We start from the raw sequence: 13,321 nt of genomic DNA on the forward strand, positions 1-13,321 counted from the left end.
AATGCTTTGTAAAGGGACTATATTCAACCAGGCATTTAAAAACAAGCAGAATGCAGAACATTTACATTTTGGACTCCCAATATATTCCTGGCCCTGCTGGCTGGGGAATCTGGAAGCTGTTCCATAAAAGTAACATTTCCAACCTTTGTTTAATTGCGTACCAAATATTGCAGACAGATATTCATTAGATGTTTTCAGGTACCTTTTAGAGGAGCAGCTCTTTGAGATAAGGGTGGCTTATATTTAGAAACTTATATTTAGATGTGCAGGCTCATCATCTGATAAGAGTCCTGATTTCAGAATGATCAGATCAAAGCTTGCCCTTCATTCAGTGACTGAACAGAATAAATTATTTTTATTCTGTTCTTTGGGCTCACTGGCTGGGAACATTATCCATTCAGATATTGTTTAAGGTTCCAAAGGGCCCTGAACAAAATGTCCATTTGAGCCCTGACCCGTTTCTTTTTACCACACCATCAGCCTTGTGGTGCCCAGGCAGGCAGTGTAGTGGAGCCCACGGAGGGCAGATGTTTTCATTATAAGGCTCCACAGCATCATCTGCCACTGGTTTCTTGCTTTCCCCATTCACTTATACTAAGCTGCAGTCCTCACAGCTGGTAAATTTTCCAAGCAATAGAAAACGTCAGGATATTCGTGGTGTTCATGTAACTTGCCATGGCTAATTCTGACTAATGGGTGAGGTGCTGAGGTGCACCTCAGTTGTGCAGTTGGGGTTTGACCAGACAAGTTGGCTGAGATATATCCAAGTATCTAATCAATTAGCCAAAATTAGCTACAAGTTACACAAATGTTACATGAACATACACATGCGGAGGGGAAACGTCCAAGCTTACTATGCTTTTGGAGCCTTCTTGTAGTGGCAGCTTTGAGGAGACAGGCCATTTTAAGGCATTTGGAGGGTACTGTTTGTCACTGTCACTGCTGCCCCCTTGCTGTGTGAGATCCTAGGCAATTGCCCTTCTCTTCAGAAAGGGTGTGCATGCACATCACTGCCATTGTCTTCTTAAAACTGACACAAACACGCATGTCTGTGCATTTCTTTGATTGTCTTTTTGCACACTGCACATTTCTAAACTTAGGCGAGGTGCTGAAGCTCAGCTGCTTAAATGTCTAGGGTCAGACTATGCTGTTGAGTCAGCAGAGGGGAGGGGAGACTTTCTGCATATGCCCAGGGGCACTGCATGGACCGTTATGACCTCACACTTTGGGGCTAGGCTCCAGCATTCAACCCCAGCGTCTTGGCTGAGGTCTCTCCTTTCCCCTCTAAGAAGCCCTTGTGTCCACTGAAACCGGCACATAACGCATCTGAAGGAAAAACCCACAAGGGCGGGAAACCCTCATGTCTTGCCTAAATGTGCTGACGAGGGAGAGGGTGGGGGCTCCTCTTTCTTCCATCTCCCTTCCGTTTACTCCAGTTTTTCTCGGGCAGTGCTGCGTGGCACTGGCTGTCTAGAGAGGGAGCTCCAGTCACGTAGATAGCTTTTTTACACACACACACACACACACACACACACACACACACACACACAGAGAGAGAGAGAGAGAGAGAGAGAGAGAGAGAGAGAGAGAGAGAGAGAGAGAGGAACATCCAAGAGGCACACATAGGCTAAGGGAAAATTGGCGGTGGCGAGGAGGTCGTGCGGCGACCAGCGGCGGTGGCTGTGGGGGGCCTCATGAAAAGCCAGCCTCAGCTAAACGGTCGCCCCAGTTTCCTGCCACCGCCCTCAGCAACAGCAGCGGCGGCGGCGGCTCTTCGTCCAGGTCTGGATCCATTTGCTTTCCTCGCCTGCCTGAGTCTTTTTGCTTGCCTCGGAGCCTGGAAGGAAGGGGGTGGAAGCGAGGCGAGGCGGCGGTTTTAACTTTTCCCTGACAAGGGATTGCTGTCAGCTAGGCAGGCCTGCCGGCTTTTCCCGCCGCTCTCTCGGCCCACTTTTAACTTTGTTCCACCAAAGGCTGCCTGGGGACGAGTAAGGCAAGGCGAGGGAAGAAAGGAGAGGCAGAGGCAGGCGAAGAGGAGGAATAAAGACTTAAAACGCCTTTCCCTCAGCTTGGGACACGTGAATAGTCCAGGGAAGTGAGGGACTCCACCCGCCACCTCAGCGCAAGCCGCCGGTTTGCCACAAGCCGTGCGCTTTTGGGGTGCCTGAAGGCCGCCGTCGGACCGAGACCGCCAGGCAGACACGTGCACACGCGTGCATCCACACAGACCCGCCTTGGTGGCCAAAGTCTCAGGCAGCGTGAAAGTGTACTCGGGCGTCGGCGTGTGGGCGCGCGCGAATTCGCCCCCCTCTCCTTGGTGCAGAAAAGGCGGAGGAAAAAAAATACAACACATAGACACACGCCATGTGAGTGTGCCAGTCTTGCTCCGGTTTTGTTTATTTGTTTTGAAAGGAGAGAAAAGGGGTGGGGTTTTAAAAAACCAAAAAAAAGCTCTGAAGAAATTGGCGCGTCGGGGTGACAGAAAGTCCTCTCCCCCCCCCCCCGCCGGCCCCGGTTTCGTTTGTGGGCAGTTCTTGGCTGAGGAAGATGGACCTGGAGGTGAAGGGAGTTTCTCCGTGCCCGGCGGAGCCCATCCCCCGCGCGCAGGGGTCGGGAGGAGGCTGCCAGCAAGAGCAGCAGCAGCAGCAGCAGCAGCAGCAGCAGCAGCAGCAGGATGGGCGGGCGGGGGAAAGAGGCGGCGGGGACCGCGCGCAGCACCAGCCGCCGCCGGAGAACAGGCAGAGCAACGAGAAGGAAGACAAAAAGGTAAGACGCCCACCCAACTCGGTTGCCCATTTGCCAGGCGGTGATCGCCCCGCAGGCAGGGCAGGGAGAAGCCGCCCCCTTTAAGACACTGTGAAGGTCGAGCGTTGGACGGAAGGGCTGGGTGAGGAAGAGCATGATCTGCAGAGGGAACCCGGGGAAATGGGTTTAGGGATCCCGTGTGATGTGAAGTGAAAGACACCAGTCTGCTCTGTGTTGCGAGGAAATGTATCCTGGCTTTAATCCCAGATGCCTGCATTATATGGATGCCTCTTCTTTCTTCTAAATTTAGAGCTCTTGTCGTTTTTTTCTTTTCCTTCTCCCTTCCTGTCTGCTTTGTAACAATGGGTTCTGCAGCAGCGTTAAGGTTATTTAAGGTCATGGCAGAGGGTGAAGGGTTAACTAGTCATTTGCTGGAGAAATCCCTCATTTGCCATTCTCCTAAGTGATTGTATGTGTGTTTCATCCTCTTATATGCATTGTTCTGGATCCTGTGCCTTTGCGGGTAGTATAAATAGAATTTAAAATGGAGAAGGAAGAGAAACTGCTGGCTCAAAAGTTTGGTTTAACAATGTAGCATGCTAAAGTCTCTCTTCTTCGCTGTGTGTGTATCCAGCTGTATGTACAGACACCCACACCTACATCTCAGAAGGCAGAAGAGTTGTTTGGTTGCTGAGAAAAACCTGCATATTTTTGTATTCTCAAAGGCATTCACCGCTGGGATCTGATGGTTGTTGTGGGTTTTTTCGGGCTTTTTGGCCGTGTTCTGCTCCAGTCCTCTGAAAATGCCGGCCACAGAGACTGGCGAAATGTCAGGAGGAACAACCTTCAGGAAACGGCCAAAGAGCCCGAAAAAACCCACAACAACCAACTGCATATTTTTGTTGTTCCATCCAAGCTATGTAGCTGTAGATTGGCTGCTTTTGATTGTACCCTATGCAAAACTTTGGAGACCTGTGTTCAACAAAGAAATGAGACAGACTGGCCTTTCTTGGTACTGGAAGAAATCCAGCTATATGGATTCACTACACCAGACAATCAGAGAGAGGGGGAGAATATCACCCCCTACAGAGGACATTGGTCGAGTGTTGGTCTTCTCTGTCGGCACACTTTCCTTTCACATTATATTTCCAAACTCAGGTTTAACAAGTTGAAAGTTAAAGTGTATCACCCATTACAATGGGCAATGGATAGACTCCCAGTATTTTTCTCCAGCTGTAAACATAACTGATAATTGTTTGCTTAAAACATTGCCTGATGCAAAAGTAAACAGCAGTCCCAAGATTGTCATCTTCTTCAGTATGGACGGTTGCACTATTCTAGAAACAAAGTAGCCTTACTGAGGCATTTTATTACATGGATGGCATTACAACTGTACAAGGAGCCAGACAAGATAACAGGACCCTGAACCAGATTAAGAAAATAGAGTACAAATAGTACTTCCGAAGCAAAGCTGTACTTATGAAGCAACAGATAATTAACCTGTTGCTTAACAAATTCTAGTTTGTACCTATAATCAGACATCCTCTTCTGCAACTGAGGTATATTGGCAGCTACCCTCTAAACATGTTACATGATTAAACATGCCACAATAGTGTAAGGCAGGTAGGATCTATAATTATTTAAACACACATATTACACACTATGTACAGAATGAGAAAGTTGGTTGATGACACAGTATTCCGTTCTCTTTTACCTTTAGATTTTAATTGCTAATTTGCAACAGCTTTGCCATTTTTATTAATTGGCTCTCCCATCTCATTCATTCATTCCATTTTATTTATATACTGCCTTTTTGCAATAAAGAGACTAAAGGCAACTTACAAAATATTCAAAAGCCACATACGTTTAGAATATCATAAATGACAATATTAAAATGGATTTAAACATGTTGCATATTGTAACAACATCTGAATGAAAAGCATTCAGGAACAAAAAAAAATTAAAAACACATTTAAAAGGTTAAGAAGTGCTACATCCCACATTGAAAACTCATTCATAGCAGCCTGTAAAGCTTGCCTGAACAAAAAGATGTGCCTGCTGGTGGGAAGACATAGGGAGAAGGCTAGGGAGGTCCTCACTTTCCACTTACTCCATTAAAATGACATCCAAAAGCTGTTAAGCATTACTCTACTCATGAGTCACTTTTAAAGCATGCACTTTGCTTTTTCAATAAAAGAAGGTATATTTTAGTTGTTTGTGACATCAATGATTTTACTTAGTTGTGACTACATGCTGCCACTAATGTTGTGGTGATACATTTTGTTAATCTGAAACTTGCAAACAGCTTGGCATGGAAGTTTAAATATATTTCTCTAATATTATTCTGAACATTTACTTGAAAAATGCAGCAAACGCTATGACTGAAATCAATGGCAGCTGTGCCAACGCCTTCAGCATTGCAAAGACTAGTCATCAGCAGAAATCAGTGATCAGTAGTTACTTCTGGATGCAGTGTACATGCTGCCTAATGTTTCACTAAGAGCTGGTAGCAGAAGTCACATAATGCATGAGTACAGATGAAAGAAGACACTAAAATGCGCTTAGTTAGATTTATAACAATTTAAAACATACACATAATTGAAATCTAAACTATTCTGTTGGGCTTGTGAACAACCTCTTGACACAAGAAGAGACCTCTGTGTTTTTCTCAGGCATGGTTTTTAAAATAACGTGCTGACAGATGTCTCCTTGGTATTAAAGCTGTTTTGGCTTTCTTCATTTCTGAAGAAACTCTGTGCTTTGGGACTGTGGGCAGAAAGGAGAGTTGTTAGTTCTGGGAATGTAATGCTTTTGCTAATGCTAATATGACTTTAGATATCTACTTAAGCATTGACTGTGAGCAATCCATAATTACCTTGGGTCTTTCCAATTTTATTATTTAGGCTACTAAAGGAAACTTTCCCCAGTGCATAGAGATATGCACAAAGAAACACTGTTTCTCCTTAATGTATTAAACACAAAATCTTATTGCTAGTTGTTAAAGCACTTGCAGTGTGAACCTGTGTGATGCTTACTTCAATCACTCTCATGATAATCCTATGAATTAGGTCACTATGTTGCAGACCTGTATGCTCTGGTTTGGGGGTAGTATCCCCCAGAGTCAGCCCTATCACATGACAGGCGGAAATAGCCCATTTAAGTTTGCTTTGCTACCCACAGCTAGAGTGGAAGATGCTGCCTTGTTACTAGTCCCAGAAGAAGATCCAGCTACCAGTATGATCAGCTTATGCATGTGGAAATTGCAGGAGGCATCTTGTTTGACTCTGGCAACAAAATGTTTTGGGTTGGTCTTGCTGTGTTCCTGCTTATGCACTGGGATTCCACATTGACATCTGCTACTATCCACTTATGGCCATGGCCTTCCTAGCTGAGGATGTCTTACTATAGGATTATAGTTGCTGGCCATGTAGGTGAGGGGCTCTGGGAGTTGCTGTCCAACACAAAACAAAACCTCCTCCAAGCTCTCAGTGCAGTATTGCTGTGTCATAGATGGGGGAGTGCGTCTAAGAAGGCTTAATGTCCTGTTAGGTTCTGTGGTATGTAGGAGTTAAATCTGAGTCTCAGACCCAAGGTACACATTTAAACAAATCATATGTTGGTTGGGCCTATTTTCTTTTTAAGAAATAGAAATTCCTTGAATGCAGAAAATTAGCATATTGAGAGAGAGAGGGGGAGAGAGAGAGAGAGAGAATGAGAATGAATTAGTCTTCCTTGTGGAAGCTGTGCTTTTATTCTTTCTGTAACTGTGCTCAGTGCAGCAAGTACATGTTAACATTTCAAGAAGGAGGTGTCATAGCTGGGAAACAAGTCAATGTTTTCTCAGCTTCAGGAAGGTTTCCAGACAATCTGCACAGCTTGCTTGCGATGAATTGTTCGCACCAAGGAGATATACTAAGACAGGTGTTACCTATAAGGATGGGGTAAGGTGCTTTTAGACATCTGATTGCTGAATGTTGAAGAACACCATTTGACCATTTTCAGAGGTGATACAGAACAAGAGTTACCCTATCCCAGTGTTATAGCATGTAGTGTCTTTAGTATAAACATAGAGGGGAGCAACAAGCCCCTCTCTGTCCATCACTGTTGTCTTCATGAGAGAAATGAAGGGGAGCAAGAACCCTAATTCTACCTTCAATTTCTGCTGGAGAACTCGGATTTGCTATCAGAAATCCTCCAGATTCCTGAAGAGTCATAACAGTTGTCTTGAGTGATTTACTGTATAGACAGCTGGCCTGAGGGCAAGCAAACATTTTGATTCTTCAAAATTTGTTCTTTCTGTCACCGTGCAATTGCAAGAATCCACTTGCAATCTTTTAAATATTATAGCACCAGATCTGAGTCAGGACTGATGCCTGGGTCACTAAAACAAGCCAAGTATGTCCCTTATAAATATGGAGTTTGAGATGGAATTTAACTCAACCTTTTATCTAGTATTAAATGAAGCAAATTTAAAAATGTAAGTATCCATATAGTTTGAATACCCTTAGTACTATTTCTTTGTTCATGGTGCTTGGTTATTCATATTACTTCCTGTCTTTGGACACAGCATGTGCTCCTCACTTTTTATTTCATCTTGATTTCTAATATATATTTAATAACCTCTACAATTGCCCAATATGAAGTATTCAGAAATAGGGCAGTTATATCTTGGAAAGGAAGAGAATGAACTGTGTAACCCTGTACTTATGTGGCTGGCAGTGAGTTCAGCTGGACTCGAAAGTAACTTCTAAGTAGAGATGGAAGGATGAATAGGACTGCTAAATATTAATTGTATACCTGTGAGTGAGTGACAAGAGCATCATTTGTTTTTATACATTTTATTTCTGTGTCATTTCACTTTGCTTTATTTGTGGAATCAGTTTTGCTCCTAATTGTGGTAAGAATTGTTTGAAAGTATCTACCAAATAGGAATAAGAGATATTACAACAGTTTCAGCAGGTGAAGACTGGAAATGGTTATGCTGTCTGGAGGATTTTGTGACTATTAGTGCAAAAAGCAACTTTCCAAAGAATTGACTAAGGCAGTCTAGCCTGAAAAAAAAAGGATTTTGTGATGTCTCACACAATGTTAGAGAATTCTGAAAGGTGGCTAAGAAATACAGTATTTGAAAAGTTATTTTACCCTTAAAAAGAATTGCAGAAACATGCTGAGAGTGAACAGCTGTTTGGAGTTTTTTCATCCATGTGATCAATAATGGGATGAAGCTTGAAAAGCCACTCATGCTGACAATAGTTCCTGAGGCGAGCACGAAAATGTGATGGTAATGTTAGGATCTCATTGAAATAGGTAGTATTTTGATGGTTGAAAAAGTGAAGTGAGGTGTATCTCTTTGCATTTGTATGGTTGTGCATTGGAAATTGATTACACAAAAGTCTGTGCAGTTAGAAATAATGAATAAAAATAGACCACAGAGAGGATGGCCTGGAAGCCTTTGTTTTTATTATTAGTTAATCGTTTGTAGCTTCTTTCAGTGTTCCAGGGGCTCTTCAGTATTATCTTATTTATCGTTACTGAAACATCTGCCAAGTAGGTTTGGCTAGGTGATGTTCGGTTTCACTCACTCTCTTAGTGAGATCCAAACTTTCTGAAACGTAGATAAACTATTATGACTGTCACAGATAGTCTGCTCTGCACTGTTTTAAGTAAAGGATATGTATAGTCCTATATATCTTATGCATGTCTAGGTTCAACAGGACTTATTGCTAGCTGAAAGTGTATAACAGAAGTGGATAACATGTGCCTCACCACATGCTGTTGGACTACAGCTCTCATCAACTTTAGCCAGTACAGCCTATGGTTAGGGATGATAGGAGTTGCAGTCCAAGAACATCTGGAGGGTCACAAGTTGACAATCCCCAGTGTAAATAATTGCATCTGTAATAGAAATGTAGAGGTTTGTTTTATATTTTAACCGCCAGTGTATCTGTTCACTGAAGCAAATTTAATATCTTCAATACATTTCAGTAGGGCCTGGCAGATGTGCATTGTTTTAAAGGGAACATCACTATGGAAAACGAGCACGATGTCTGCTGAACTCAGCTACACTGAACTTCACATAACAGATGACAATGCTTCAGCATCTATTAGTGCACACTCCTCCAACTCTGAACTATCCAGATGTATTGGATATAACTCCTCTCATCTGCCAAGAGCACAGCAATTGGGAACACTGTCTGGGAATGATGGGAGTTGCAGTCTAACAAATCTGGAGAGCATCAGTTTGAGGAAAGCTGTTTTAAGATCTGTACAAACAATAGCTTTTCAGAGATGGAGATGTTAATGTTATTGCAGCTGGCATTATCTGTTGTAAAATATTATTATTGTCTCTTGCCATACTTTTGTTATTATTCAAACTATATCCCTAGAAAGAAGATATACATTCCTTCCATTGCTGTAGACCTGCATACATTTTACTTTGATTAATGCCTATGATAATTATCATACTACCTCCACTCCGCACACAGAATTTGAAGGAATTTAAAAATGTTACTTTATTATGCTTCAACTACCAATATTATCCAGCAAGCATGGATTCTGGGAACTGTAGTCCAAAATGTGAATTTCCAAGCTCTGCATAGGCAGAAAGCACTTTTGATTCAGTACTTAACTGCTAAAATATTTTTTATTTATATATTTAAAATATTTTCCCTCCACCTTTCTCCTTAAAAAGGACCCAAGGCAGCTTACATCCTGAAAATACAATATTTGAAGCTGAAAAGATTGATTATACAATAGTGGCTTACATCATTAAAAGACAATATATAGATTCTTATATCCACATTGAAACATGTCTCTTCTTAAGAGAAAAATGAGTACCAGATTATCCATTGAAGAGAAATTAACTACACCAGAAGTAGCTTGTGTTTATCAAGTCACTTTCATGTTTCATTTTGATTTTATAAGACAATGGAGAATAATCATAATTAATTATTGGGAAAACAGAGGAAGCAGAATTTTCCTTCACAGAAAGGATGTTCTCCTCCATTATCTTTCTGTTGTTTTCAGTTGATTGATGTTAAGTCAAAACTCCTTGCAGATCAGCACCCTTACAAAAAAATTGCAGCAATTGTTCCAGAAAAGTAATGATATCTCACCATAGTTGTATAGACATCCAATTATGATCTCTTTAAAAGCTTGCTTGTTCTGGCTCCTTACCTGCTAGTTCTCTGCCCTCAATGCTATTATAGCAAAGGTGGGTACAGTAAGTCAAGCCGTCTGTAAGTCAAGGGTCCACTGTAGTGAGTTGAAATGCAGTGTAGTACACACACTTAATGTGAATGACAGAGAAAGTCTCCATGAATCTATTGCTGGATATTACAAAGTGGGAGCAGGACAGAAGATAGCCTGTTCAACAACTACTGATTGACCAGCCACAACCAGTATAAAGTACATATAGGATTGCAACCTATGTGTCCTTAGATTACACAAGATACCTCCATGAAGAAATAGTTACTTTAAGAAGCTCAGATTTTTCACAATTGTTTTATTGGTCATTGTTTATTGATTCATATATTCTTTGCTCTTTTGTAGTTTAATTATTAGCATTCATGAATTTTAATGGACACAACTTTAACAAACTAGGATGTTTTGAAGTCCCAGGGCCAGTTGTCTGTTAGAATTTGGCATCACATAAGTAGGCCAAATTTTGTCTCCTATGTTATGTCACAGAAAAATATATTACTGCTGAAATGTCTCTTGAATTTAATAGCAGCTGCCAGATAACCAGGTGGAAAAAAAGGAAAGTAATTTTATTTTATTTTGTCTGCAAACACACTTTCATGTATGTTTTTCAGCTGCTCCAGTTGTGAATTTGGAAATTCGTCGTTTGATGTTGTATTCTCATTTAAACATTTTATTGTATCTGGAACCTCAGATTAAAGCCTGAGTTGGTTCTAATAATCAAACCATCCACTGATTCAACAAATATTATAGCTTCTCAAATGTAATTATCAGGACTTATGGAAAGAGCGGTCAGGCCCTTGTGATTAATGTGATATTGAATTGAGCTTTGGGAGCTACAGCTTCACATTTCTACTGAGATTCATTGAGTGGTCAGTTATTCTTCCTCTTGACCTGATCAGGGTCATTTTTGTGAGGTTAAAGTTGGGAAGAGGAGAGACATATATTCTGCCTTGGGGGAAAATGAATAAAGTAATGAATAAGATTATTCCAATTATTTTCTTGTAAGAGTGATAGTAATGCAACTTAAATTTAATTGGCAATTTAACATCAGTGCAGGTGAATTAATCAATTATTTTTAAAAAAGAAATTAAAAATCAGATTTTTAAAAATTTAAATCAGATTTATTTTAATGAAATGCTTTTGGAGGAAAAATCTATCTAAAGATAGTTTTCTGTTTAATATACATTATAGTTTAAATGGTTTGATGAGGCTTAGCATGAGGCTGTATATTCATGCCATATTTACATTTTTTGGTAAACTAATTCAATTAATCCAAGTTATCCAAGTTTGAGATCCAAGCTTTCTCCCAGTAAAATGGCATAAAATAACAAACTTCAGGAAACAACCTTAGTCCCATTATTCTGCAAATCTATGTACAAACAATGAACACATTACAGTAGGATAGTGATATCCACAGGGGATTGGTTTCAAGCTTCCCCGTGGATGCTAAAAATGTGGATGTAGTGAATACTAGACATTTCATGGTATCTGGATCCTTCTTGTGGCCAGCTCTGGTAAATACACTCTGGAAATACATATAAATATATATTTTGGGGGGTATTTAGTATTTTCAGGCAATGGACAAGTGAATCATTGGATTCTTATTCCATGGATAGGTTCCTATTGTACTAGGTTTGAAGATTGTAAGATAGTTTTTTTAATACATAGTTTGTTTAACCACTTCAGTTAATAAACATTGATGTTTAAACAAATACAAGGATATGTATGCTATATAATGTTATTGTTTAAGTTAAATAAAACAGTTTAAATAGTTCTCCAAATATGAGTGATTAATTTATTAAACTGAAGTCAATTCTGATATAGCTGTTTTAGTAATCTGACAGGTTATTATTCTAATTTTGAAATACTCATCTGGTTGGATATACTAAAGATTGTAACTATCAGCAAGAATGAGTCTTTACATTTAAAAATAATGATTCAAACTGAGTCTTACTGACTAGTGATTTAAATTGTGATTTAAACTGTAATTTAAATCCACTTGATTTAAATCAAATCCATCCTGCATCAATGTAACTATGGTATTAAAAATTCACCTCTCCAATACATAATCTTAACTGAATTGGATTTAAACTCACTAACAATGAACTAAACATTAACCATATTCTACCAATGTTTCCATTTCCACTCAGATCCTAGGGAAGTTACATTTCTGGACTTTCAAAAAGTTCATAACGATCATGGTGGCTAGGGAATTCAGAGACTTGTAATTTTTCTAGGCAACATCTACTGTTGAGAACATTTATTATGTTACATTGTCATGTAGGATGGGACAATTAAGTTCTCAAGTTGGCACTAATGTGATCAGGAGCATATAGAACTGATTAGCTGAATAAAAAGAGTCAGAACTAGAGATGGGGGTATCTATATGCGAATACAAATGTCCCCCACAGGTGGAGATAACGAGGGTCCAGTCCCCCTGGGGCCAGACCGACCACTCATGATTCCGCTGCTGCCGATGGCTCCATTGAGCCTTCCCATCGCTCCGTTGCTCGTGATGGTTTAGCCGGTCCTGGCAGAAGGTGGGATGACGAGCCTCTCTGCCAGGTCACAGAGTGGCTAATCCATCACGAGCAACTGAGAGACTGGAAGGAGCCATCGGCAGCAGCGGATTCGCGAATGGTTGGTCTGGCTCCAGGGAGCCAGACCCTCGTTATCTCCATCTGTGGGGGGATATTCATATACGAATACAAATGCCCCCATCTCTAGTCTCATGTGCATTTTTAAATTGGCCACTGACTGCTGGATACTTGAGTAAAGAAATTGTGTGACAGATACTATATGGACTAGTAGAGACTGGCTAGAGTCAGGAAATTGAGACCTGATCAGAACGGGAACATGAATGCATTGTGTGTGGTGGGGTGTCATAGTTTGTATGTCAGTTATTTACAACAAAATGTACTCAGAATGATTCACAAAAAACATCAACCTGTCAAAATACACCACAGTTTAAAAGGGAGGGGGAAGTATTTTCCAAAAATAAGTTCAAACAAAAGATGATGCAACTGTTATAATATAAACTCAGTGTTACAGTGAAATAATTAGAGGTCAGTAGATAAATAAATGCAAAACAGAGTCAAAGTTAAGGAACCAGAGAAAAAAAGATCACTATAACCCTAAGTGCTAACATTTTGCTGCAGTTTGAGGGCTACAGGAAGACTGGCTAGAATATAAAAAAGGTAAAGGTTCCCCTTGAAATTTTTGTCCAGTTGCGTCTGACTCTAGGCGGCAATGTTCATTTCTGTTTCCAACCCATAGAGCTAGCATTTGTCTGCAGACAATCCTCCGTGGTCACGTGGCCAGCATGACTAGACATGGAAGGCTGATTACCTTCCCACCGAGGTGGGAATATCGT

The 13,321-nt window shown here is 40.8% G+C and overlaps 1 protein-coding gene and 1 long non-coding RNA gene across 5 annotated transcripts in view; both read left to right on the forward strand.

Annotated features, from left to right (window-relative positions):
- Positions 1-1,388: 1,388 nt before the first annotated feature.
- The window catches only part of RBMS3 (RNA binding motif single stranded interacting protein 3), a 1,057,118-nt gene continuing 1,045,185 nt past the window's right edge, over positions 1,389-13,321 (forward strand). For 2 of the 4 annotated variants that reach the window (XM_078377327.1, XM_073003440.2), the window contains exon 1: positions 1,390-2,766. In XM_078377327.1, coding sequence (XP_078233453.1) covers positions 2,548-2,766 — 219 coding nt within the window. In that variant the 5' untranslated portion in view covers positions 1,390-2,547. Of the gene's footprint in view, positions 2,767-13,321 lie in introns of all 4 variants that reach the window. The other 2 variants (XM_073003441.2, XM_073003439.2) reach the window with 2 other exon arrangements.
- Positions 2,792-13,321, forward strand: part of LOC140708174 (uncharacterized) — an 80,955-nt gene continuing 70,425 nt past the window's right edge. Inside the window, exon 1 of the long non-coding RNA XR_012088346.2 lies at positions 2,792-2,887. This is a non-coding gene — a long non-coding RNA (uncharacterized LOC140708174). The remainder of the gene's footprint in view (positions 2,888-13,321) is intronic.

The sequence above is a fragment of the Pogona vitticeps genome, chromosome 6 (genome assembly GCF_051106095.1).
Source record: "Pogona vitticeps strain Pit_001003342236 chromosome 6, PviZW2.1, whole genome shotgun sequence".
In the NCBI taxonomy this organism is placed as follows: domain Eukaryota; kingdom Metazoa; phylum Chordata; class Lepidosauria; order Squamata; family Agamidae; genus Pogona; species Pogona vitticeps.